Below are 26,045 nucleotides of genomic sequence, written 5' to 3'. Positions count from 1 at the left end.
TGTCTTGTTGCACATTTAGAGAGAAAAACATATATTGATGTACCACAAAAAACACCAAGGACTTTCCTCCTCTAATGCTACACTTACCCAGTCAACACACACCTTTACTCTCCAGCCTTGCAGTGCATTTAATCCAAGATAAATTATCTTTAAGAGGCAACAAATATACTTTCCAATAATTTCCTTTCCTCTCCACACATCAAAGAAGCCTAAAATACCATGGAAATGCTTATCACAAATCCCCCAGACACTGGAAGTTATCACTCCTTTTCATACACGGCACAACTAAAGCTCAGAAAGGATAAATTTTTTGCATAAACACACAAAACCATGAGAGAAGTGGAGGAAAGAAAGTCAGATACTCTGATTCAAGGTCTTGTATCTTGTCCATAAGCCACAAAACTCCCAAGATGTACTTCAAACTTTATTTCTATTCCCAGTATGTTACAATAATTATAAAAGCATGGCCCGCAGTCACAGTACAAAACCAGTGCCATGTGCACCTCATGATTTTATGTATATATACACAAAAGATTTATTAAGATCATCGATGCTTTCAACATTAAATACTTGATCCTGAACTCCTTAACCAGGCAAAAGCTCAGCACACAGAACAATCTGCTTCCACCAGGACAGATTCTCAGTCTTTTAAAGCAGATCAGGACTCCAGTGCTGACTCATTCATTTATTCCACGGTCGACAGCATGTTCACAGGACTGATCTGTCTACACAGAAATATTGGAACAAATGTTCTAGGGAAAATATACACCCCACACCTACATTTTCTTCTGTTTGTGTTACTAAGAGCCTTGCCATTCCAGTCCAGAGCCTCAGCTGCTGCAAACTGGTCCAACTCAGCTGATTTCAGTGGCAATATGTTGATTTAGCTGATGATCGGGATCTCTCTTTATTAAGTACGGACTGTCAGACACCCCGAGAACAGTTACCCGACCCCCAGATCCTCCATTTCCATGATGCCAACAACCCATGAGAAATTGTCTGGCCAGATCCTGAGCAGTTTCCTGTACAATATTCTACGCCCTGATCCCCTAAACCAGCCCTTTTCACACATGGCTCCACGAGCCGCCTTTGTATTGCAGACTGTGTTCTGAAAACCAGTTGGGCAATTCAAAAGCATATGAAAGAAATTATTATTATAGCACTGCTGTGATAATTAAAACCTTGCCAGCTGTATATAAGCCTATTCAAACGTACAGCTGTTATATGGGTAGTGGAAAAAATACAAAAGCTTCAGATTCTGTGACCCATTTCTCAGAGTGCTGCATTATGAACTCAGTTACTACCATCCCCATTTAGGACAAAATGCCAAAACAATAGCGTCCTTTTCCGTGCTTTCTTGTGAACAATTGTTTCCCTCATCACCTCTGAGTAATAAAAATTGTAACATATTTTACAAGGATCTCCAATACCAGATTAAACTGGTATCAAGTAAAACAAAACAAACCAGAAAAATAATAGCAGATTCTTCTCTGTTGAAATTGTTGCCAGCTTTGGTCTAGATGCCTCCTACGCTTGGTCACCTTTGTCTTCTGTTGCCATTTCTGAGTCTCTCTGCTGTTCCTCTGGATCCCCTGGCAGAATGCTGGTGACCGTCTGGAGTAGAGACTCGATCTGCTCTTCCGTTAGTCTTTCCTCGCTTTCTTCTACCATCTGCAGGTCAAAAACAATCCAATGTAATCATTAAACCCACACTTCCTTCCTCAACCCCAAACAGAAGGACTCAACTCATCGGGAAATACTCATTTCAATGGATGCAAGGCATCGTCTGAGCTCATTACAAAAGCATTTTACAAAGGGGAATTCTTGCAATACTTAAAAAAATATATAAGAGATCCATTGTTAACCATGACATTGGTACTCTAGAACGAGACGCTGCTTTCTTTATAACAAGGAGAACACCATGCTTGGCACAGGATTTCCTCCCTGCTTTCTCCTACAGCCTCTCTCAATCTCCAGCTTGAGCCGGGCCTTCTGTTAAGCCCCCCACAGACCTGCTTTCCAGAGCTATATTCCTAAGTTCCTGTGCTTTCATGTGGGAACTGAAATAAGAAAACCCGAAAGTGGTTACTTGAACCTCTGTATCTTACCCAGCACCCAGAGTAGAAGCAAGCAGGCCATAAAAGAAAGCACCTAATCCTACAGCAGCCATATGTTAGTGGAATTAACTTAGATTGTGACATTCCTGAATATAAAGGCATGTAAAAGCTCTGAGCAACACAAAACCTGCTGTCACGCATTAACAATAAAATTCTGTACGATTAATTAGGGACCTGCTCTAACTGTGGAGCTGTGGGAACTCTTATATCACTGCTACCATAAAAACAACTGCCCTAATTTATAGGCAGCTGTTAAAAGGAAAAGCTTGTCAGAACGCTGGAAAAGCAAGTCAAATGAACTCTTCAAACGCAAATGAAACCAATTAGGATTGCGGGGTTTGAGATTTTCTTTTTTATCCAAAGTGCTTTAAAACGTCCTTTGAAGAGCAGTGATTTATATTAATTATGGTTGCAAGTCAACACAGGTTTAATCAGTTCTAGCTATCAATTGTCAGCGATTCAGATGCATCTTCTAAAGGCAGAGTGGTATATCGAATTAACTTTCTTTTTCTCCTTCAATGTCCTACGAGCCCTCTTTGCACAATCCGATCATCTTTCATCAGCCATTACCCACAGATCCTTGACGAGAGGAAAGCGAGCGCGCTCGCATCCACTCATGTAGCAAAAGGCAGACAGTGAACATCCATTTGCAAATGACAGTTTCTGGGGACCGTCCTGATCAAAGGACGATATTCTCTGCAGCGTGACTTTCCAAATGCACTTAGCTCAACAGCTACCGTGGGACCTTGGCTCTAAAATCAGCCCTGGCTCTCATTACCACCAGCCGCTCTGCTGCACCAGTTAAAATACACTAAAAATCCTCCCAACGTTACCCTTCTGTGTTGGCAACCGCTGCAGCTGCTGAAGTGGGATCAGATAATTGTCTTCTGGAGTCCATTCCAGAGGTGACCAACTCAGTAGGTTGACCAGCGTCCCTTGGAGCATCAACATGCGCATACGTACCCTCTTTGCTGCCAATAGTGCTGACAAAGCCATTACTCTACAGATGACCTACACTATTAAGTTTTGTAGCGCATTATCAGCCTTGTTTTTGGATTGGATTTTAGTGTTATTAATTACTGTTACATTGAACCTTAAAGGTTACAGCCCCACAGCAGCAGGAACCGTACAAGGAAAAAGCCCCCATCCTTTGGACAGGCAATATCACCCAGGGCAGAATGATTTATCTCTCAGCGGCCAACACCTCTGACATTTGTTACCATCCCGCTGCTCTTCGATCTTCAGGAAAATGGCACCGTGCCTGGTTTAGGTTTGATTTATTGGATCACATGAAGCCTGCCTCTCTTCTCCATTTAAATTTTATCCCTTGTCCTTTCATCTCCAACCACTTTCTCCTTTAGGTACTTCCTTAAAGTACCCAAAGTTAAACAGAAGGATTTGATCAGAAATGAAACAGATAAAAGAGTGACTTCTGATTTCTAGATCAGCACCAACTCTTCTCAACTTCTGCATTTAAGGCAGAAAATACTTACGCAAGCGTCTAACACTCCTTACGTGCTCCTGAGTGTTGAAGGAGCAAAGCCCCAGCTCCCAGTATGAACCACCACAGTGATGTGGTTTGTGCTGGCCGAATGCAGGAGCCTGCAGGACAAACAAACTGCAGATACCCCTTGGGACATCAACAGACGAGCTCTGGTGACTGCTCCAGCAGCTCAAGAAATCACGCTTTACCAGAAAGATGATGACAGAAAATAGCCTCTCATGTTTCAGATGCTGTAACTGATGCCTCGTTAAACTGTTGAGGAAAGCGTCTTTAAAGAAAGGTGCTGGACACTGTGCTGAGGAGTGGGTATTGCAGCTCCAAATTCCCTTCTGTTGACAGATCTGTGGTCTCTGCCAGAGGGAAGGGGCAATCCCTTAAACCACAGCAGCAAATTCATCAAGGGCTCACCTCTTGGTGCCTCCGGGACGTTGCACCCTCCCTGGATGAACAGCTTATTATTCAAAAGTTAATGCTTCAGCGTTATTTTGCTGTGATACTATTCAGGAGTTCAAAGGATCAAAAGCATAAACTGTAAAAATCAATTCTTTTCACTCTTCAGAGAAACAGCCCGAGCAGCAGCTTATGAAAACATCAGCAATTAGGAAGCAGCAAAGCAGCATGCCGACAGGAAAAATCCAAAATGAAGCACAGAGGGCATGTAAATTAAGTAACAAATGAAACTCTCCTAAAGGAAAACGTATCAAGGGAAACGAGGTCACTCAGAGGCTCATTCTAGATCCAACACATGTTCGCAGAGTCTTCTGGCTTTGAGCTATAAGACAAAATACCTTTGATACTGACAGCACTAGGAAATTACGTTATGATGCTCAGAAGAGAAATTATGTGTACGAAAAAGCCTAAGAGGCAAAAAGAAACAATTGTATTCAAGTGCCTACTTTTCCAGCAACAATTTCACAAATATATGAAGAAACACCTATGAAAATTCTTGCTAAGCTCTAACTTGCAACTGGCTGAAACAGCTCAAGCAAAAGATTCAAACCATACGCACTCAGGAATGCAAAGTTTATACTAAGGAAAATAAAAATGCAAACGTTTTTAATCAGCGTAGGACATAAGATGTTTATGTTGGCAGTGCCACACACGCCCAATGGAAACACATCATCCTCACAGATGACGCCATGTGCAAAGCGTAGATATCATCGACCAAACCCCCGCCGAACTGTGTATTTTCAATATTCAGGGGTTTGTGCAAGTAACAAAATTGGCCAATGTTCCAGTAACACAATTTGTAGATAAAAAGCACCCTGATGTGCAGCGAGACAAGGATGTCTCCTTCTCAGGGCCGAGAGCAAGGATTTCACTGAAATGAGCAGTAAGTCATGTCAGCTGTGCCGCTGCTGGTAATAAATAATTCCCTAGTCATTACTGCTTCTCAGCATTCAACTCTATACCACAGCGAAATAACAACAGTGTTTTTGCAGCAAAAGTTGTAGCATATTCTGTCACTCATACATATATACAGTATGTGTTTTCTATGAAATGCAACTACATGGTCAAGGTCAATTCAGTCAGGTCAGGCCTCAATAATAACTTTGATTTCGCCCCAATCAGTAAGAGTTAGTTTTTAAACTCTCATCGCAATATACGCACACACTAAGCAATATTCACATTACATTTAATTTCCCCTCTAGACAATATCACCTATAAAGAAGGAATCAAGGAAGGAAGCCGCCGATTGTTATTTGGTAACTTAATTGGTATAAAATCCTTACAGCTGAATAAAATACCTTTCAAGCCTCAGTACCTAGAGTTCCTTCTTATTGATAAAAACAGCCACACCTTTAGAACTGTGGAATATATAGGAAATAATCAGAAGGCAGCCGAATCCACTGTGCTGCTCAGCTCTGAAAGCAATGCCACCTTTATTCCAAGTCTAATAACCAATTCTTCACCTTCTCAAGCGCTTTGGAGCTACAATCATTAAGCCACAGCTTATGTATTGACTTAATTTCAAGCGCTCAAGAGGTCTAACTAACATAACTGACTTAAAGCTTAAAATGAAGCAAACGTACTAAATGGAGAGTATGTCAAGCAAAGGATGCCAGTGCTGTTCTGCCTCTCCAGACACATCAACGCGTGGGCTTTCTAACAGCAAAATGAACCGTGCATCCGACATCCATCACTGACTCTGCCTACAAGAGAACAGACAAATCGCTCATCAACTGCAGAATTAAACACTAGCAGGTGCCTTCCCAGTACCGGAACCGCTACCAGGAACGGGGCTTATTAAACAAAAGCGTGTGTGGAATATTCTATTGCCATGCAGCCTTTCCCAGCCACACATTTCAGAGCAGCTTTTATAGATGGAGCGCTATATATGAATTTCTCAGAGGAATAAAACAACCGTAATTACCAAATCGGAACGTAATAATAGAATAACATTAAGCGGTAAGTCACTTAGAAACCTGTCGAGAAATTCTCATGGCAGAAAGTATTTTCAGAAGCTTTTAAAGGTTTTATTTATGGAGAAGGTAAACCAGAAACTAACAGCCTGACTATCAAGAGAACTTCAAAGAGTAAAGCGATTATTCATAAAATAGATCTGTAAGTCAGTACGTTCATAGTGCCATGTACACATGTAAGCACAAAACATGAACACACACACACACACACACACACACACACACACACACACACACACACACACACGTATACATGCATACTTGTCTCGATTTTTATATGGGTGAAACAAGGACAAACATTTTAGGAACATGCTCTCACTAACTATAACCATCTCTTTTCTTCCCCGCTTACCCAAGTAAAAGCAAAGTATAAGAGATTCATCATCCTCTCTGTGCTGCTTTTATGCTTTCAGACTAATGCTTATTTCATTTCGCCTCCTGAGACAACACAATACGCTGCCAGTGTTGAAGAATAAAGAAAACCACACTGAGCAACTCTAAAAAGATCTGAAAAAGCTAAGAAACCATCTCAAGGATAAGTAATATATGATGGGTAACAAACCTCAGCGTCACAGAACAGAACAATCTGTGGGTTAAACGCTATTGTTTATTTGAATAATAAGCAAATAATTCTATTTAAAAAATGATCAGTAAAATATAGCAAAAAAAAAAAAGGGGGGGTTCTGGTGGCTTCCAAAGCTATCAAGCACATAATTTAACTGCAGTGTAGGAGGTAACATATTTTATGAGAAAATAACTGCTATTTCCTCCTTTGAGCGGTAATTTGAAATTGTTCGGCATTAACATGCTAATAGAAAAAAGCACATAAAAAAGAAATAAAGTTAAAGAGTGAATGATTGGATTAATGTCCCTCAGAGATAATTAACCAAGTATGCAAAGAGGGAAGCAAAATAGATTGTTGAGAAATTAAAATGTTTAAATCCTCTAATAAGATCCATTTTCTAGCAGGATATTTCACATGATCATTTTCTATTCAACAAGAAAAGACAAACTACCAGGCTGGTTAAGCAGGGCGTATATCACAAAGTACAAAGCATTCCGAGATGGAAATCCAGGTTTAAAAAGCACAGAATGAAAATCTCAGAGAGGAGAATGTGGAGCGATTTGTTCATTAGAAGAGATGATGCTTTATCTTCAAACGCATCACGGTTCAGCATTAATTCGAGCTGGACCAGTCAGGTTTAGAGCAACATCAGTGTCTTCTTTTCCCCCTTCGTGAGAGCAGCCTCACAATCACAGGCCCTGGTTGTGAGATGGTTGTGATGATCCTGCAGTGTTATGGCTATAGGAGGATTTAAGCAATGTAATGAAAAAGTGAGCTGAAATGTCAGTGATTGCTTTAGCATTGTCTACAAAGGTTGTGATCTTTTGAGGTCCCTTCCAATCCCTAACATTCTGTGATCCTGTGAATCACCGAGCCAGCAACAACAGATGTTAAAGATTAAACCAGGAGGTCAAGATCGCCGCAATGTGTAGTGTTTTACCCCGTGGGATATGAATTGGAATTTCATGCTCCTTTTCTTGCTATTGTTGTTTCAAAATAAATCCTGTCACACAATCCACAAAAGACAAATGTGAACAATACAGCAATTTATGCAAAAAGACTTACAAAAGAACTTGAGATCAAAAACATCACAACATAAATTGGCTTTTTAGCTTAAATGCAATTTTATCAGAATGGATTTATTTTTTGCATATAACTAAGGACAGGGAATTTTATAGAAGGAAAATAAAAAACCCAAAAAGCTGGACAGGCAAAAAAGCAAGAAGCAGCAGTAAATACCCTCTTGCATCAGCTATTAAAAGCCTATCAGGTAAATCTGACTCGATCCCATGGACATGCAGCATTGAATGAAAGTTTGCGATGTCAGAACTATTTGAGCAAGTGAGAGAGATGGAGAATCTGTCTCGTTTGGTGTTTTGTTTAAAGCTGCTTTTTTAAAAAATAAATGCCTACATTAGATGAAGTGGTGAGACGTTTTCATCACCATTTCTTTGCGATTTCCATTGCAGGAGTGACTCAGAGCTGTGAAGTGGCAGGGCCAAGTTCAAAGAGAAGAGAATGATGGCAATTCCAGACCCAGCATTCATTCTCTGCAGTTGTCTCATCCACCACCTGCAGTGCATTGACCTGTCTGCATGAAATCCCCGTACGGGTAATCTTCTCCTCCCGACATCAAGGAAGAAAATGCTGGTACCCTCCATGGTTCTGCAGCGTTTTATACCCAAAGATGCGCAGAGATGACAGAGGTTTTGTGTGTTCAAAGACGTCGCGCTGCTATAATCTCTTTCCCATGTCCTCACCAGAAACAAAATTATTCAAGACAGCAATCGAACAGCAAAATCATTTCCTTACCACAGCTCCTGATCTCTGTATTCCACTAACAAAAATGGCCCTTAGTTTCCTAGCAGCTATTGAGCTCAAAAGACTTTGATGTGCTTTGATGGAAGAGTAAATGTGCTGCAATTTTGAGGAAGCTCAATTTAACACAGTGTTAACAATCCAGTCAACCTAGTTTACTGTCATACCAGTTTTGGAGAAACTTACCCTGGGAATTACAGGGGTATTGCAATGTAACAGAAGTACCTGCATCCCCAATACTTCCACAATGATACAAATTCAGGCTGTTCCCCAAGTGTATGAATATTACATTTTCCACAAGTTGCTTTTGCTCATTAGAGAAGGGTTACATGTCAATAATGGGCTGACACGGAACTCAAATCACTTACCTGCATTCTGTAAGTTTTAGCAATGAGTTTTATCGAACTTTGACACTGCAAACCTTGGAATAGCCAAATTGCTATGCTCACTACAGAAACCTGACTTCCAATATAAAGGCCAAAATTTCTTATACTTGCCTTTAATGTTACTATAAATGTGACACAGGGCACAAAACTATGTTCAGTATTTTATGGATAGGTAAGGTAATGAGGAACTAGGGAAGATAATGAGGGGAGAAGGGATAAGACAGCCAAAACCACAGTCACCTGAAAGCAGCAAAAGATGATTGCATTTGAAGAAGAAAAGGGAAAGAAAGACCATATAAGGCCTACATGTGAATGTAATAAATCTGTGTCTAAGCACATGAAGCTAACAAAGGTATGAGACAGGATCTACCTCATCGCTTATGAATAACTTGCTAAGCAAAACCCATTGAAGCCTTAATGCTCTTGCCTGGGTTGATGACTGACCCTGATCTCTTCAATCACAAAACACAGGATCAGTTCCTCAGCTAGAAGCATTTTATGAGACGCCTTCAGCATTTCTATGTCTACTCCTTGGCTATGAAATAAAACATAGTCCTACTGGTACCTCTTTAATCCTTCCCATTTTTGCTGCAAAATACGATACTGTTACTACATAGTTTGGTTTCAGGATAAGATTGTAAACAGATGTTCTCAATGTAAGAGATCTTTATTAAAACAATATCCTTATTATAATAATCTCTTTATTACCACAGGATTTTGTGTTTCTAAGGAGATACACTTCAGAGTATATAACCATCTACTTCTATTTAGTGACAATCCCTCTTTACACCAGACTTACGCTTAACAGATTGACAATGGCTACTTTCCATCAGAAAGTCCGTTTATAACCATTTCTCACTCTGTGCCACAGCTCAGAATTCCCCATCAGTCAATACTCATTGCTTTTTAGCACGTTTGGTTTTACTATAACACAAAACCCTGCCATCCAAACAACCGTGTCATCACAGCTGTCAAAAAGCGAAGTGCTTGATCACAGAGCAGCAGCAAAAAGTCTCAGGTTAAATAGATTTAGTTGCAATACTGTAAGTAACCCTTCATGACTGCAAGGGGCATTTTCAGTATGTGACGCTGCAGCAAACAGAGGTGGAGAATCTGGCTGAGAAAAAGACAGGCAAGTCTCTAAGGAGGCCTCAGGAAGCAGAGTGGATTTGAAACCATGAATGTAAAGACGTACATAAAGGGAAACATTCAATCACTGACCATGAGAAAGCAATTATTCAATTGATCTTCAAGGTTAAAGCTGTTTTCATTTAAGCTTTGGACAGTCAGGAGGATTCTTACTTACCAGCTGTATTTCAACTGCTGTCACAGGCCGGTGGTTCAGCAACTGGAGCTTTTCTGCCCTGTTTGAAAGCAAAATGTAAACCAACCTGTGTTACTATATAATTTGAGGATCCCCTCAAATGACTGGTAAGATGCAAATACATTCCTGATAACTTAGGCATGAAACGCCACTGCCAGGAATAATTCTGAGTGGGTTTGCAGTGAGGTTTAATGGCCAAGATAATTTGGGTATTTTAAATACAATACTTTCTAGTGTGTTTAGACATACTGCTGTTGCCACCCCTAGTCTAAGGTAGCAAGGCAGAAGTGCTTAGATCATTACTGTACATTAATTAATTAGTGCACTAATTAGCATGCACTGTTGCTTTGTTTAATGCTGTACAGAAACACTAAATGACTTGTCAAAGATCACAGATGGCTTTGCTATGAACACGCGGCCACAAGAACAACTATCACACCTAACAAGTTACCATCCATCGGCCAAATGGCAATAACTCGTTTATTCTTTAGGCCAATGTCTTTTTTCATACATTATTACAATGGGCTGAGGTTGTACTTTTACACACACATCTTTGGGCAAAGAGAAACCTTCAGCCTTGTTCCCATGTGAATCCACCTTTCTGTTGTGTTTCTACACCTTCTGGGCACCACGGAGCAAACCAGGCGAGGACTGAGCTGGGCTGGACACATAGAAAACCTCTTTTTCCTGGCTTGTTTTTGACTTGATTCAGTGCACAGTCCCACTAAGACTCATATGATCACAAACAGCAAGGCAGCAAAGATATAGAAAATGCCAAAACAACCCTCACCACCCTCAATCAGTGCCCGAGTTGTGAAAGTACAGTCACTTATTGCAGTTTAAAAGACAAGTGATAATTCACTGATTTACAATAATCCCAACACTTCTGATTACCTGTCCACACTCTAATGCAGACAGAAAGCGACTCTATAAATTCTGATTTGCAGCCCTGCAGCCTTTAGCACAACAGCACTTCAATCCATAAAGGCTTCTTCTGGTTTGACCTTAGATACGAATCGGGTTGCATCTGGATTTTTAATAGTCCAATTCCATTCTCCTCCGCTACACAGGGGAGAAGCCAGGAAGACTTGTCTGGTTTTAGTACTTAAACACAAAACGCTTTAATATTTAGAGACAGTTTAGCGCCACTGAAGCCGGTGGCAAAATTCCGGATACATTCAGAACCGTCATCAAGCTCACCCAGTCTCATTGCTTCTCTGGATATATTTTCACCAAATAGACATCAGCTCTACTTTCTCATCAAGAAATCACGAGATCTCACAAATGTCCATTAAAACACTTTGATCATTAAAACAGAAAAAAAGGGCCGTGAGGGGAAAAAAAATTCATGGACATTTAAAAATCTTTTTTTGTTGTTTTGGAATATGTGATCAAAGCAGCACGTTCATCAAATTGAAACCACAGCATTTAGGCAATAGATCTGCAGTCAAAAATTATAAATTTTACTTCATACTTAAATACAAATAATTCTAAAAACAAAGCAAAACCCAGCTGTAATATGCTACTAATGCATATTTCATTAATTTCAGAAGCTCAAAACATTAACAATGACCACATAATAGCAGCATGGCTAACGATCCGAGCTGATCTTTGTGTTTTAGAACAGAAAAGCACAATAATACAACACTCCCAAAGATAAAACAGATGCTTAAAAGAGCATATGAAACAGTAACAAACGCACTGTTACAGTAAAAACATGCAATTACAGTGTGATAATAATAGATACCATGAGTAAATGACCTGAACATGCATATTTGGGAAAATCTTGAATAATTATTACTTGACACACAGCCTCTCCTACCAGCCATTTATGTTTATGCAGCACAAATTTACGCATTAAAGTGAGAACTGACAGTCAACACACACGATTGCCCAGTCTGTGACACGGCGGCGAGCTACGGTTTTGAAGAATTAAAGCCTAGAATTTTTTTTATTATTTAAACGGCTTCTTTAAAGCATATTTAAACTACTCCTGAAGAGTTTCCCCCTGGTTTATTGGAGCTGTGGGTGGCTTTGAGGAGCAGACGGCCGCTGGAATTCGCAGCCCCAGCTCCCCCATGCAGGCGTTTACAACCGATGGGGCGACGTCTATGTGTCAGGAGATATTTCAGAGACCCCGTCTCACTTCCAACAGCCTCCAACACCGCCTGCCCTTGAAACCCAACACCTGGGACAGCTTATAGCGCTGTCAGACACCGCAGTGCTTTATCACTTGTGTATATTCACTGGGCGAAGTTCAGAGCGAGGTGGTTACACCCCTCAGTTCCAGCAGGACAGGGAACTGCTGGAGAGAGTCCAGCGCAGGGCAACAAAGATGCTGAAGGGAGTGGAGCATCTCCCGTGTGAGGAAAGGCTGAGGGAGCTGGGGCTCTGGAGCTGGAGGAGACTGAGGGGTGACCTCATTCATGTTTACAGATGTCTAAAGGGTGAGTGTCAGGAGGATGGAGCCAGGCTCTTCTTGGTGACAACCAATGATAGGACAAGGGGTAATGGGTTCAAACTGGAACACAAGAGGTTCCACTTAAATTTGAGAAGAAAGTTCTTCATGGTGAGGGTGGCAGAGCCTGGCCCAGGCTGCCCAGGGGGTTGTGGAGTCTCCTTCTCTGCAGACATTCCAACCCGCCTGGACACCTTCCTGTGTAACCTCATCTGGGTGTTCCTGCTCCATGGGGGGATTGCACTGGATGAGCTTTCCAGGTCCCTTCCAATCCCAAACATTCTGTGATTCTGTGTGATTCTTTAGGAGAAGCCCCTGACGAGCGATGTGTTGCTATGACATGCATGTGCTCACCCGTGTACGTGTCAAGAGACTGAATTTCACCCTTCAGGAGGCAGGAGCTGACAGCCAAAGAGAATAAGGCCCTTCATTTACCCGCTGGATATGCCAAATGAGCAGCACCAGTGTCAGATTTTCCTGGCTGATATCTCCTGAAGGAAAAATCCCGTAATAGCACAGATTGGATGACCTAAGAGACCCTCTTCAGCTAAAACGCCCACGATTGCGAGAGATTTAGCGATGGAAACAAGGTGATGGAGACTGTGGCTCAGACAAGAGCTTTGCTGATACCAACCATTGGGCTTTGTTAATCTGGAGGGTTTTGGGATGCGTATTCACAGCCCTGAGGAGCAGAAAGCAGCTGTGCAGAGGTGACACGCAGACGGGTGGGTTGAGATCCTGCCCCCGGCAACAAGACCAAAATGCTCAAAGAGACACGTTTTCCATTGTTCCACCTTGTCTCCGAGCCATTCTGCCATCGCTTTTGTAAAATGCTAGAAAATAATTCTAATCACTATTTTCAACTTCAAAATGAAAGCCTGCCATTTTAAAACACATTTGTGAAACATTAACAATTCACAACGGAAAGCTCCAAGAAATCCTCATATATAATAACCAAAAAGCATGCACAATTCAATATATTAAATGTACACTTACTTTACAGATGCACCTATTCTTTCACTCCCTAAATTCCAAAATTGGAGAAGGGGATAAGGAATTTTATAAAGGAGAGGAAAAAAAAAAGAAGAAAATTCCATTTTGACCACAGAATTGTTCAAAATGTCTGTTTAAAAAAAATGAGCTCAAACATTTTGGGTCCCACCCTACCCTTTTAATCCTCTTTTCTGCTTCTACAGAACCACATCAAACATGAGGGGGGACGATTAAGGCGCATCCAGGCTGCAAAAATACAGGAGGATGCTAAGGAGAAGGTCCTTTGTGTCAATTATAGCATTAATCAGTATTTAAAGGCAATTCCCAGTGCAGTGACTGTTTTCTCTTCCCTCCTGCACAATAACTGTTTATATTTCCCCCTTACCCCATTAACAACCCCTTGGCAGTGTGGGGTTTGATCCTGAATATCGCGATTTAACAGATGACACCAAGGGATGGGAATTAGCTTGGTTAGCCAGATGTATTAGAGTGCTTCAGTTTGGGAGAATCAAAACCAAAAGCCAAACGTGTTTCCACTGGTGGGAAGCAGTGAATACATCTCCTTTGTTTCCCCATGCTAATCACTGACATCTATTTGGCAGCCTGATGTTTACAAGACTATTAAGAGCGTGGCTGGATTTAACACTGAACTGCAAGCATCACTGTTGGCTAGTGTACTGCCAAAAAGATAAGGTATTCTTAACTGCTTCCATTTAGACTGCCGTAAGTAATAAAAGGACAGAAATAAAACCTTAATATTGATGAGAGACAAGTACTGAAATACTTTAGACCAGAATTAAAATGGAGAGCGGGTCATTTAAGGAATCAATGAGAGACAAAACCCCTTCCTTGTAGAACTGTAGCGAACCACATCTGTGCCATAGAAGAAGTCCTAACAGAGCTGGGTAAAGGTAAAATAACATCTTCAGTGTACAAAAATCTGGCCAATTCACCTAAAGGAATGTATGAAAGATTTAGTGCTTTTCCCTCAAAAGCTGCGAAACTGTGGCACCTGGTGCATGGGATGGAGACGCAGACGCTGGTGCTCTGGTCCACATGTCAGCGTTATTCGCCTTATTGTCCCTGGCCAAGCACATCTGTGCCTCAGTTTCCAGCCATCTAAATTTGCAGCTCTCACAGGAGAGCTGGGATGATATCTACTTTTAAAGCACGTCCCCCTCCTCCAAAGACCTATCACACCTGTGCTAGAGAATGCAAATTCTATTTATCCAGACCTATTTTGAAACAGGTAGAGCTCTATCATGTTTATTATAGAAAGCTTACTGGCAGAGCTGGGAGCAATAGAACTAAATGAAAACCAACTATACATCATGACTAAATCAGTTAGTGAAACTGTTCACGTTTCCTGAAGACAAGAAATACGGGACAGGATAAAAAAGGTCACCCCTCAAAGACTTTTTGCTCATAAGCCATTAACATTGCTGTAAATCATTAGGGAATAGGTGGAAATTTTGCAGTCAGAACAAAGGGATCTCAGAAGCATCGCTTCAGCAAAGATGGTATCATTCAGAGTATTCGCGGTTTTTAAAATGTGTACAGAAGAATGAGAGATAATTAGCAAGTAAGTCATTAAAATGTGTTATCTGAAAAAATTTCATGCCTGTTTTTGATCTGCAAAACTCTCAACTGGAAAAATGACTTGGAACATCAAAAAGGAATTAGCAGCAGGGTGTAAAAAACCAAAAGCTACATAAAAGGCATTTCATCTGAAGGTGCTTGTGTAGCGTTACAGGGCTTTAGAAATTATAAATACTAATTAACACTGAAAAATAATAATCTTTAAACATGGTTAACATTGTATAATTACGATTTAAGCAATGCATTTCTTTTATTTCTGTAGAGACTGAATCCAAAGACATGAAGAAATGACCAACTAACTGCCATGTGAAAACTGGTAGCTGGCCAGTTATTTGCTGATCAACCCAAACGCCATTCTGATATTGCGAGATGACAAAGGGATAATTGACTGTAATTTAAAGCATTTGGACAAATCTGTTGACACGAGTGTGTGTACACTGGAGACTAAGATTTCTTGCTAGCATGTACACAAATTAGAACCTGAATACCTGCAGTTCCATCAGAAATAAGCTCTAAGGAAGGCAAACTCTGCAACCTGAGCGTGCACCAGTATCAGTGCTGACTGCAGTATTTTGCATGGGCACAGACATGATGAGCATGAATTTAGTTCATGCTCCATTACATCTGAAAAATAAAAGGAACTTTTTCCAACTGAGATGAATCCATCTTTAGACGTCCCACAGTGTGCGTGTTTACACTTAGGCTCATTAAATAAAAAGGATAACTTGTCCCGTGCAACCAAACAGAAGGTAAAGAATATTTTCAGCTTAATTGCCCTCGGAAAGTAAGTCTTTGTATTTTCTCTGGACTGTCTGGATTTTAGTAACACTGTTGAGAACATTAAAGCTGCTCATTCAAGAGAAGAATAGATATAAAAGATGAGTGACAGCTGAAAGCCATTTTCTCACATAAAAGCAAGATTCCACTAATCAGAGTTAATCGTCCAGGCCACATCCAGCAGTAGCTGAGACCCAGAGCCAAGATCAGCATTTCCAGCTGAGGGCAAAGCCCTGTGGAGCGGCTTTGGGATATACAAAGCTAGGACTGTGGGAGACAAAAACATGCGGTTATGGGGCAAAAAATGGGGTCTGAGGTCCACATTTGAGGGGAGAGTACATACCGCAGGACGTGAGGATATAAGGTTGTATTAGTGTAGCCCTTAACAATCAAAAAGATACATTCTAGAAGACCAAAAAACCACCAGCGTCTTATGTTCAAGATCACACTGTGTATCTGGGTAGACAGAGCAGACAAGACATTGCTGAAGTGCATGATAAATTCACAGATTCTAAAAAATAATAAAACCAGTTAGTGTTGCACAAATTAAGACAAAATGTATCCTATTCTGTCAGCAGCAAGCCAAATATTTGCAGCATTTATATTTTAACCAACACCGTATTATGTGTCTTGATATTGCCCACTGGCTACTGAACTAGACTGTATGTAAATATATGCACATGTGTGTGTTGTTTCTCTAGTAAGAGATCTATAGGCATGGGGAAAAACAGTATTAGTGCCAAGATGCAGCACACAGGGTTAAAAAGAAAAAAGCCTAAACCCTGTGTGATTGTGCAGAGAGAAATTTACCCTCGGGAATGTACGTTTTGTAGTTGCTAGAAGAAATCATAAATGGCGGTATACGCAACAGTGTGTTATACCACTGGCTGGAAATATTTAAGAGTCAAACCCTACGGTCCTGAATGGAGCGCGGCAGCTCACGTGAAACGCTGTCTGAACGCCCATCGCAGGATTTGGCCGCCGGCTGAGCAGCCTCTGAGCCGCGGTCGGTGCGATGGCAGCAGCAGCCTCTGAGCAGCGGTCGGTGCGGACGTACCGGGGGCTCTGGCTGCGCTGCAGCATCGCTGCGTTTGTGCAGGATGGAACCTGAGGGCTGCAAGTCATATCTGAACGCAAAGAAAAGAGAAAATAATCGAGCAACGCTGCTCCAGACCAAAAGGTTAATTTCAAATCAACTCAGAGGGAAACACAATAGTCTTTGTGAAGACTATTAAATGATGCTGTTGTTAAACTAGCACCAGCCTGACTTTGGTGTTGAATGTTCACTTTGAACGTTCTGGAGGAGACAAAAATTACAAAGTAAATCACTCAGCCTCTAATATTGCTGAGGTTTATATTTGTTGTGCTTCTTGGCAACAATGAAGGAAAATACTTTTGAAAAGTACTACTAATTTTCAGCTCAACACTTCCACGAATGTGTTGATTTAAAGACAGAAAGGGGCAATGCTTATATCCAATTTAAAAAATTATAATAATATGCAGTGATTGCAAATTTGATTATTCCAAAATCAGATCTAAGATACACTATTGGGAACAGGAAGAAGTACAAGCAGAGCCAATTTTCATTTCACTGCAATTACAGCTTAATAAATATTCTTTTCCTGCCACGCTGTTCACAGTGGCTTACAAAATATGAAGCCATTCCAGGGACTAAAACTGGAAAATTAGCTGCTAGTGGCATACTGTACTTCCAAGTACAACACGGCTTACTGTACTGCAGCGTTAGCCAAAGCTTGAGGCCTCAACAAGGTAATAATAAAATTCACTACTCTGTCAGTTCACAGTTTTTCACTAAAATAAACCCCCTCAGTTCTAGAGTTTGAATTTTATCAAAACAACTGAAAAAGATAAACAAACTGTGCTTTCACAGAATGTCAGGGGTTGGAAGGGACCTCGAAAGCTCATCCAGTGCAATCCCCCCATGGAGCAGGAACACCCAGATGAGGTTACACAGGAAGGTGTCCAGGCGGGTTGGAATGTCTGCAGAGAAGGAGACTCCACAACCTCCCTGGGCAGCCTGGGCCAGGCTCTGCCACCCTCACCGTGAAGAAGTTTCTTCTAAAATTTAAGTGGAACCTTTTGTGTTCCAGTTTGAACCCATTACCCCTTGTCCTATCATTGGTTGTCACCAAGAAGAGCCTGGCTCCATCCTCCTGACACTCACCCTTTAGATATCTGTAAACATTAATGAGGTCACCCCTCAGTCTCCTCTTGTCCAGCTCCAGAGCCCCAGCTCCCTCAGCCTTTCCTCACACGGGAGATGCTCCACTCCCTTCAGCATCTTTGTTGCCCTGTGCTGGACTCTCTCCAGCAGTTCCCTGTCCTTCTGGAACTGAGGGGCCACAACTGGACACAAGATTCCAGGTGTGGTCTCACCAGGGCAGAGTAGAGGGGCAGGAGAACCTCTCTGACCTACTGACCACCCCCCTTCTAACCCACCCCAGGTACCATTGGCTTCCTGGCCACAAGGGCCCAGTGCTGGCTCATGGTCACCCTGCTGTCCACCAGGACCCCCAGGTCCCTTTCCCCCACGCTGCTCTCTAACAGGTCATTCCCCAACTTATACTGGAACCTGCCATATTTTACTGACTGTATCAGTGAGATACATGTTTAAATGCCTTTGAATTTGCTCCGTTTAGCAAAGCAGCTACCTGAAATTACCATGAAAGGTTTAAGTTGTGTTGTTTGTTTTTGTTTTTTAATTTGCCCTTTAGGAAACACGATTTAGTTCTGCCTGTAACACTAAAGAGAAAAAGCCATCACAAAATGGATGGCTATCAGCGGAAAACGTATGCTGGTCTGTTAACCTGGTATTTTGAGTGGCAAATATGAGCAATAACAAAGAAAAGATTTTCCAGGAACCGCACCATTTGCCAGCACAACACTATCGGTTCTGTAACTACAGCCAGAACATTTTTGGACACCGTATGCAGACTGATGAGCAACACATTCTGCATGGTCAGTACTGCGAGTTCGTAGCAGGAGAGCAGGAAAAATGGGAATTCACTTGATTAAAAGTTCCACTCTTTGAATGTGCCTCAATTCTGGGTGCTTCTCTTGTTGGTGTCTGTTCTTTACTACCTTGAAATTCTCACATACAGCAGCACAACCTAGTGCTCGTGTGCTGCAATAACAGCCTGAGCAGGGAACGCTCCTCACCAACCACCACCACCAGGTTTTTAGATGTATCTGAAAATCCTTCTTATATTCAAAGCCCTGAAGTCCTTGTGTTAGATGTCACTGAGCCTAATTAACAGTACAAACACACTGCTTATTTGTTTCCTCATTGATTAGAGGCAGAGTCATGACATGGAATTTCAACAGCCGAGGTTTAAAGATGAGTGGGTGTTTCTGACCAGTCGTGTCTTTTAACCAGAACCTCTGCTCCTCTTGCAACGAGAAAACAGAAAACGTTGCTGTGTCCTCACTGAGGACAGACACCAACTAACGTGTATCTCAAATCACATCATCCACCCTCAGAAAGCTGTTAGCAGCTGAGACAGCGTTATCACCAGCCGGAGATGAGGGGAGAGAGCACATCTCTGAATGCCTTACCTAGTAAGGAAGCAGCACAGACACACTCTGGAGTTCATTACTCTTCGTGGGAGGAAAGGTCATTACAGAGAGATCATGTAAGAAAGGTCCTGGAGAGCAAACATCACAGGTTCCTTCCTCTCAAAGGGGAGGAAAGCTCTCAACCAACCGAGTGGAACAAAATCTCTAGTGAAGCCTTTTAAATAAATAGCCCCTTCATCCCACAGAAAGGAAATTATTAAAGCCTTTAGTTTTTAATTTATTTAACAGCGGAGCAGTGTTGAAATTATCTTGGTTATGAACCAAAGTGCAGTTCAAAATTTCCTTGGAGGCATTATTATTTTAAGTGGTTTAACATAAAGTGCATTATATAGCAATTGCACAACATACGCTTCCCAGGTTTTGGTGAGAAGAGGCTGCCAGATGGGCTCCGATACTTCTCGCTTGAAGTGTCTGAATGGAAAAGAAGCGAAAGTGCCGGGACCACACTAAGCAATTCCATTTCTTATTCTGTAAAGCATGTGGCAAATGTGGTGCAGGCCAGTTCTTTACCAGGTGCCAAAGATATTAATTAAAAGTAAAGTTGTAGAGACACAATAAAGCAAGGCTAGGTTGGGTTTTTTTGCAGTTGTCTTACTCTGTTCAAAACCCAATTCCAACTTACAGTTTCTTCCTCAGAAAACATTTACGAACTTGCACTTGGACCATGTGAAAAACACTGAAATACTGACAAGAATCTGCTTGAGAAATATATTGGAAAACACAGGCCCACTTAAGGAAATTCTCGTCCATACATGCGTTAATGAGCAAGGGAGATGATGTCTAGATGAGTATTTAAATAATGGCAGAAAATACTTGGAATACATTAATAAAAACCAGACAGATTATCACACTGTTACATGGGGATGAGTTTTTCAACATTTCCATGAGCTTCTATTTTTACTCAAAGGCACATCTCTACTTACTTGGTTAGTTTATGGCCTTTCATTGCGATGAGGAAATCTCTCACGGTCTCAGGACTCTGGTACCTACAGGGTGTTTTTGAAATGTACTTCAGTGTCTGCAAGGGATAGGAAGGCAGTACACATTATTTCACAGTTACTATTTGCTTTACCAGTTGTGTATGAAACAAGTCAGTTTGGAAAAGTCTCCTTCTAAAAATTACTCAGATTCTTCTCAAATTTAAGTGGAACCTCTTGTGTTCCAGTTTGAACCCATTACCCCTCGTCCTATCATTGGAAGTCACCCAGAAGAGCCTGGCTCCATCCTCCTGACACTCACCCTTTAGATATCTGTAAACATTAATGAGGTCACCCCTCAGTCTCCTCTTGTCCAGCGCCAGAGCCCCAGCTCCCTCAGCCTTTCCTCACACGGGAGATGCTCCACTCCCTTCAGCATCTTTGTTGCCCTGCGCTGGACTCTCTCCAGCAGTTCCCTGTCCTGCTGGAACTGAGGGGCCACAACTGGACACAATATTCCAGGTGTGGTCTCACCAGGGCAGAGTAGAGGGGCAGGAGAACCTCTCTGACCTACTGACCACTCCCTTCTAACCCACCCCAGGTACCATTGGCTTCCTGGCCACAAGGGCCCAGTGCTGGCTCATGGTCATCCTGCTGTCCACCAGGACCCCCAGGTCCCTTTCCCCTACGCTGCTCTCTAACAGGTCATTCCCCAACTTATACTGGAACCTGGGGTTGTTCCTGCCCAGATACAAGACTCTACACTTTCTCTTGTTATATTTCATTAAATTTTTCCCTGCCCAACTCTCCAGCCTGTCCAAATGTTACGATTAGGTGGTATCATCTGCTGATGGATCATCTGATAGATAACTGATGATAGCAAGTTCTGCCCCGGGTCTTAAAAGGACAGAATATTCAGAATCAAAAAACCCAACAACAACAAAACCCACACAACTAAACAGTTAAAATACAGGGTGGGTTATTCTTTTTGTGATAGATTTCAATAAGAGCAGCTGCACGTCTCCGCCCTGACAGCACAGTCAGCCTACAACCTGAATAAACTATCTGCAGAAAAGTGGCAAAAACCCCCAAATGTCACTGTGGGTTTTTTTTAATAAGTGACATTTGATACAAAGCTATTAATATACAGCCCTAAGGATGTGAATTGCTCCAGCTTGGGCTAATTTGCAATGGAATTCCACAGCGTTACTCACCTCATACATGATTGTGTTCAGATTCTGCTGACCAGAGCTCTGTTTGTTTTTCCCACTCTCTTTGCGCTGCTGCTTAAGATCTGTAAGTAACTGGAACACCTGGGAGCAAAAAATACCATTCGAGAGTATTTCACTTAGAAATATTACAGTAGGAAAACATAAATGAGCAATGCAAAATCCTGTGAAGCAAACAACAAAAATCATTGTGGCTTCTTTGGTGAATGCACCTGCAATTGAAATTAAAATGTTTTGGCACCAGAATGATGACCAGGTATGTAAATTGTGGGGTATGAAAATCACATACGGGTCTTGCCGATTGCCACTGGCAATTTCCAGCTTCCAAAGAAGTACACGAGTGATTGATTACAACTGTGAGCCGCTGCTTTAAAACCGGGACACAGACAAACTTACCTCAAAGTTACTCAGCAATGCGGCGTTTGCATCTTTTCTAAAAGGAAAAATGAAAACGATTATTTATGTTCCAAATGAAACTGTTTAGAGTTTTCTTTGTTGAGTCACATAGCCTCTAAAATAACAGAAACTATTTTCATAAAATTAAAAAAAATCCCCAAGAAATCTATTTTGGGTGATTCTACAATTATCAAACTGGTGCCACCTCTACAAAATATTTTTCCATGTTGTTAGCAGAACGATTACATAAATATACAGTACAGTTTGCGCAATTTGCCCTACATATCATAATACACCTGGACAACATAATCCTTTTACTGAGCCACCCTATTTCATTCACTCACCCAAATTTATAAACTAAATCCAAATTTCCTTGGGCCTCCAGTTTTACTTGAATGAAGACTGAGAGGAAAGTAATGCAGATTACACACGCTATTTATTAGTCAAGAGCATGGAAAAGGAAAATACAATGACTATTTTAGCACCATGTACATATGTGTGTGTATAGATACAGCCAGGGCACTATATTAGACATACTGTACCAAGGGAAAAAAAACAACTTTATTACATTTCCTTTTTATTTATTCTTTGAATCTTTATGTGCCCACTCCTTTATTAGCAGGGAAAGGTTGCGAGTTTTCTATCTTCCACCAGCCAAACACTTCCCCACTAACTCTGTTCCAATTAAGCACAAATCCTTATCCACCACTGGTAGGCTGAATGCACTCAAGTGCAGATTTAGATTAATCGCACCTCAATTACCACCGGATATTGTAATGTTATATTTTTAAATTAAATAAAGGAGAAAACCTGACGCAGAACATCCTATATTCCCCGAACAACACGTTCTGCTGAGCAGTCAGTAGCCACAACAACAGAAAGTTTCCATACAAAAGGAAAAAAAGGCTTTTCTCAGGTCTGTGCAGCAGCTTATAAAAAAAAGGGGGGGGGGAGAAAAAGGTACAATGTATTGTTAAGCACCATCAATTGTTTGAATAGAACTGTCACGTTCATCACTTTCAAACGAGTTACATGTGTCCACAAACTTCCACAGGTTCTATCATTGTTTTTAAATGAAAAGGACCTTCTAAAATACGCTGAGATGAACTTCAACTTCCATTCCGCTGACTCGAGTGAAACTTCAGCAAGTGAGCTCACACACGCATTAGTTTTCATTCATGTTTTACAAACCATATAGCTTTTGGTGTTAAGTAAATGCGATTCTTCAGAATGTTTGCATTCAGGCTATTGCTACAGAAATCCCTATGGATCAAAGACATTCTTTGTTAGAAATAATAATGCTACAGAATAGTTATATAGGGAATTATTCCGTTCAATAAGTGAAAGGGTCATATAGAGTAAATACGCTACTGTGCAAACAGGTCTGTGAAATCTGAAGTTAAATTATTTAAGATGATTGCTTCCTTTTTAATTCTACAACACTTTATTATTTGGAAAAATACTTATATATTTTTTTCTAATAATGGATAGCAAGCGAATCAATCTCAGCTCCTCAAAAGATTTTTGTTGTGCTGAAATACCAGAACTATAAACTGAAACTTTTGCAGAGCTTAAAGCAGCAGTACAATTTTCTTCAGTCTTAACTCTCATGAATCCAAAGTATTATTGAAAAAGTCTTCTGCATTTCATATATACATAAAAAAATCTATGTAGCTTCAAAAATATCACTGACACGTCATGTTTTTAAATCTACTGCTTAAAATATGCTGTATGTTTAAACCAGGCTGCTGTTCATGTTAAGGCTAATTTAGTACGAACGCATAATGCAGTGGATGTTTCCTATTTATTAGCTGCTTTGGGATTTTACATATAGAAGATCTCATTATAATAGTATAGAAGATTTAATGACAATAAAGCGTCCATGGATAACATGAACTATAGATCAGGAAAGGGAGGGCAAGGGAGATGGGGACAGGGAGTGGGACCCAAACTGAGCCCCGACACTTTCTGTCCAAAAAGTGAGATTTTTAAAGCAAACACAAAAAACCTCAATTTCCCATCAGGATGCCTGAACACACTGCTGGTTATAGGGGTGTTAAAGGCCAAATATAACCCCCATACACTGCAGGCAGGCCCATATAGATATACCCAAATACACTGCACAGGGGCTCATATAGATATACCCAAATACACTGCAGGGAGGCCGTATAGATATACCCAAATATATTCAGGGAGGTCACATAGATATATCCAAATCCACTGCATGAAGGCCCGCATAGATATACCGAAACATATTGCAGGGAGGCCCATACAGATATACCCAAACATATTGCAGGGGGGCTCATACAGATATACCCAAATACACTGCATGGGGACCATACAGATAGACGCAAATAGACTGCAGGGAGGCCATATAGATACACCAAACACACTGCATGGAGGGTCATATAGAAATACCCAAATGAATTGCATGGAGGGCCATATAGAAATACCCAAATGAATTGCATGGAGGCCCATACAGATACACCCATATATACTGCAGGCAGACACATATAGATATACCCAAACACACTGCATGGAGGCCCATGCAGAAATACCCAAACACACTGCAGGGAGGCCCATATGGATATACTCAAATACACTGCATGGATACCATACAGACATACACTGCATTGAGGCCTATATAGATATAACCCCCCACACACACTGCAGGCAGGCAGGCCCATACAGATGTATCCCACCACCACACACAGGCCATGAATATTCCCCCACCCCGGCCCCGGAGCCCCCGCTGCCGCCACACCGGGGCCGCAGCTCGGGGCGGGCGGCAGCGGCCCGGCCCGCCGCTCCTTACACCTCCATCCTGTCCGCCCGGGCACAGCCCTGCGCTTCCTCGCCGCGGAACTTCCTCTTAGGCGCAGACACCGGCTCCGCAACACGCCGCGGCTCTAGAAGTTTTGGAGGCCGGGACGGAAGCGGAAAAGGAAGGAGAAATAAGGTGGAGGAAAAAAAATATCAACTGCATTGGCCGGGAATCGAACCCGGGCCTCCCGCGTGGCAGGCGAGAATTCTACCACTGAACCACCAATGCTGGTGATGAAAGGTTTGTCTCCGCCCCCCAACTTGTAGCTACTGCGAACAAAAACATTCAATGTTAAAACTGCAACTGTGCTAGAACATGTGCTAAAAAATAGATTCTCTGCTGTTAAATCTGACGAGGGGGAATTGTACAGGTCCTCCCAAACCAAATATCTAGTCACGTGCAAAAAAACCCCCCACTGTAAGGCTGAACTAGTTGTGTAACACTCCTATAGTCTTTTAAAGCACCTGTACACATCTCATCAAGCTCATCGGCATCACACGTGTCTTCCTGCCATCGCGGTGATTCTTCCCCATTTAGTCCACGTGCTACTAAATTTTGCAAGAGCCCTTTTAATTCTCCAGAAAACTGCAGAGACGTCATTGAGTGCAAATAGCTGAAAATCCTGTTGGCTACAAGCAAAATTGTTTGCCTCAGAGACCAAGAGTCAGGGGAACACTAATTAATTTATTTTGCCATTATAGCTCAGGTAAAAGTCTATATGCAAACACACCACTAACTCCCAAAGGAGTCACATACACCTACCTGCTTGTTTGCAGCAGAGCTGTAAGAGCAATTTAGAGAACCAAATGTGTTAAGTCTTCTTGTGCTCACAACCTCCAGCTTGCAATACTAGCACAAAATCCCCATTTTTCCCCAAAATCAAGCCTGAAGAAAGCCCACACCCACTTGTGGGACATTGCTTCTCCTTGGGGTGTTGCAAATCCTAAACCAATTCTGACTAACTTGAGCAAACTGCAGCGCTTCAGGAGCAGTTTTCAGTGCCAAGAGAGGGCAACAAACAAATTAATTCTCCAGAAGCGTTTTTCATGGAATCCCAAGGAAAAAGAGCCTGGAGAAAGCTCTTCAACCTGCAGACTGCCAGCAGCTGGGCTGACTCG

General features: G+C 41.6%; 1 protein-coding gene across 1 annotated transcript; it reads right to left on the bottom strand.

The window, feature by feature from the left end:
• Positions 1-411: 411 nt before the first annotated feature.
• On the bottom strand, positions 412-25,036 carry CRCP (CGRP receptor component). Its single transcript, XM_082068231.1, has 6 exons — positions 24,919-25,036; positions 22,104-22,140; positions 21,693-21,791; positions 20,485-20,579; positions 10,120-10,177; positions 412-1,671 (listed from the first exon to the last, which is right to left on the bottom strand). The coding sequence occupies exons 1-6, from the start codon at positions 24,924-24,926 to the stop codon at positions 1,528-1,530; spliced, it is 441 nt and encodes a 146-aa protein (XP_081924357.1). The 5' UTR covers positions 24,927-25,036; the 3' UTR covers positions 412-1,527.
• Between the last annotated feature and the right edge of the window lie 1,009 nt (positions 25,037-26,045).

The sequence above is a fragment of the Streptopelia decaocto genome, assembly GCF_964273445.1.
Source record: "Streptopelia decaocto genome assembly, chromosome: 18".
In the NCBI taxonomy this organism is placed as follows: domain Eukaryota; kingdom Metazoa; phylum Chordata; class Aves; order Columbiformes; family Columbidae; genus Streptopelia; species Streptopelia decaocto.
The sequence above is the reverse complement of the archived record's forward strand: the minus strand, read 5'-3'. Positions and strand labels throughout refer to the sequence as shown.

Bases quoted from the DNA above. Each gene is read 5' to 3' on its own strand.
- CRCP (XM_082068231.1), bottom strand. The intron at 20,580-21,692 runs GTGAGTAACGCT...TATCCCTTGCAG, and splicing joins TGAACACAATCATGTATGAG to ACACTGAAGTACATTTCAAA. The intron at 1,672-10,119 runs GTAAGTAAGAAT...TTTGACCTGCAG, and splicing joins CAGCAGTTGAAATACAGCTG to ATGGTAGAAGAAAGCGAGGA.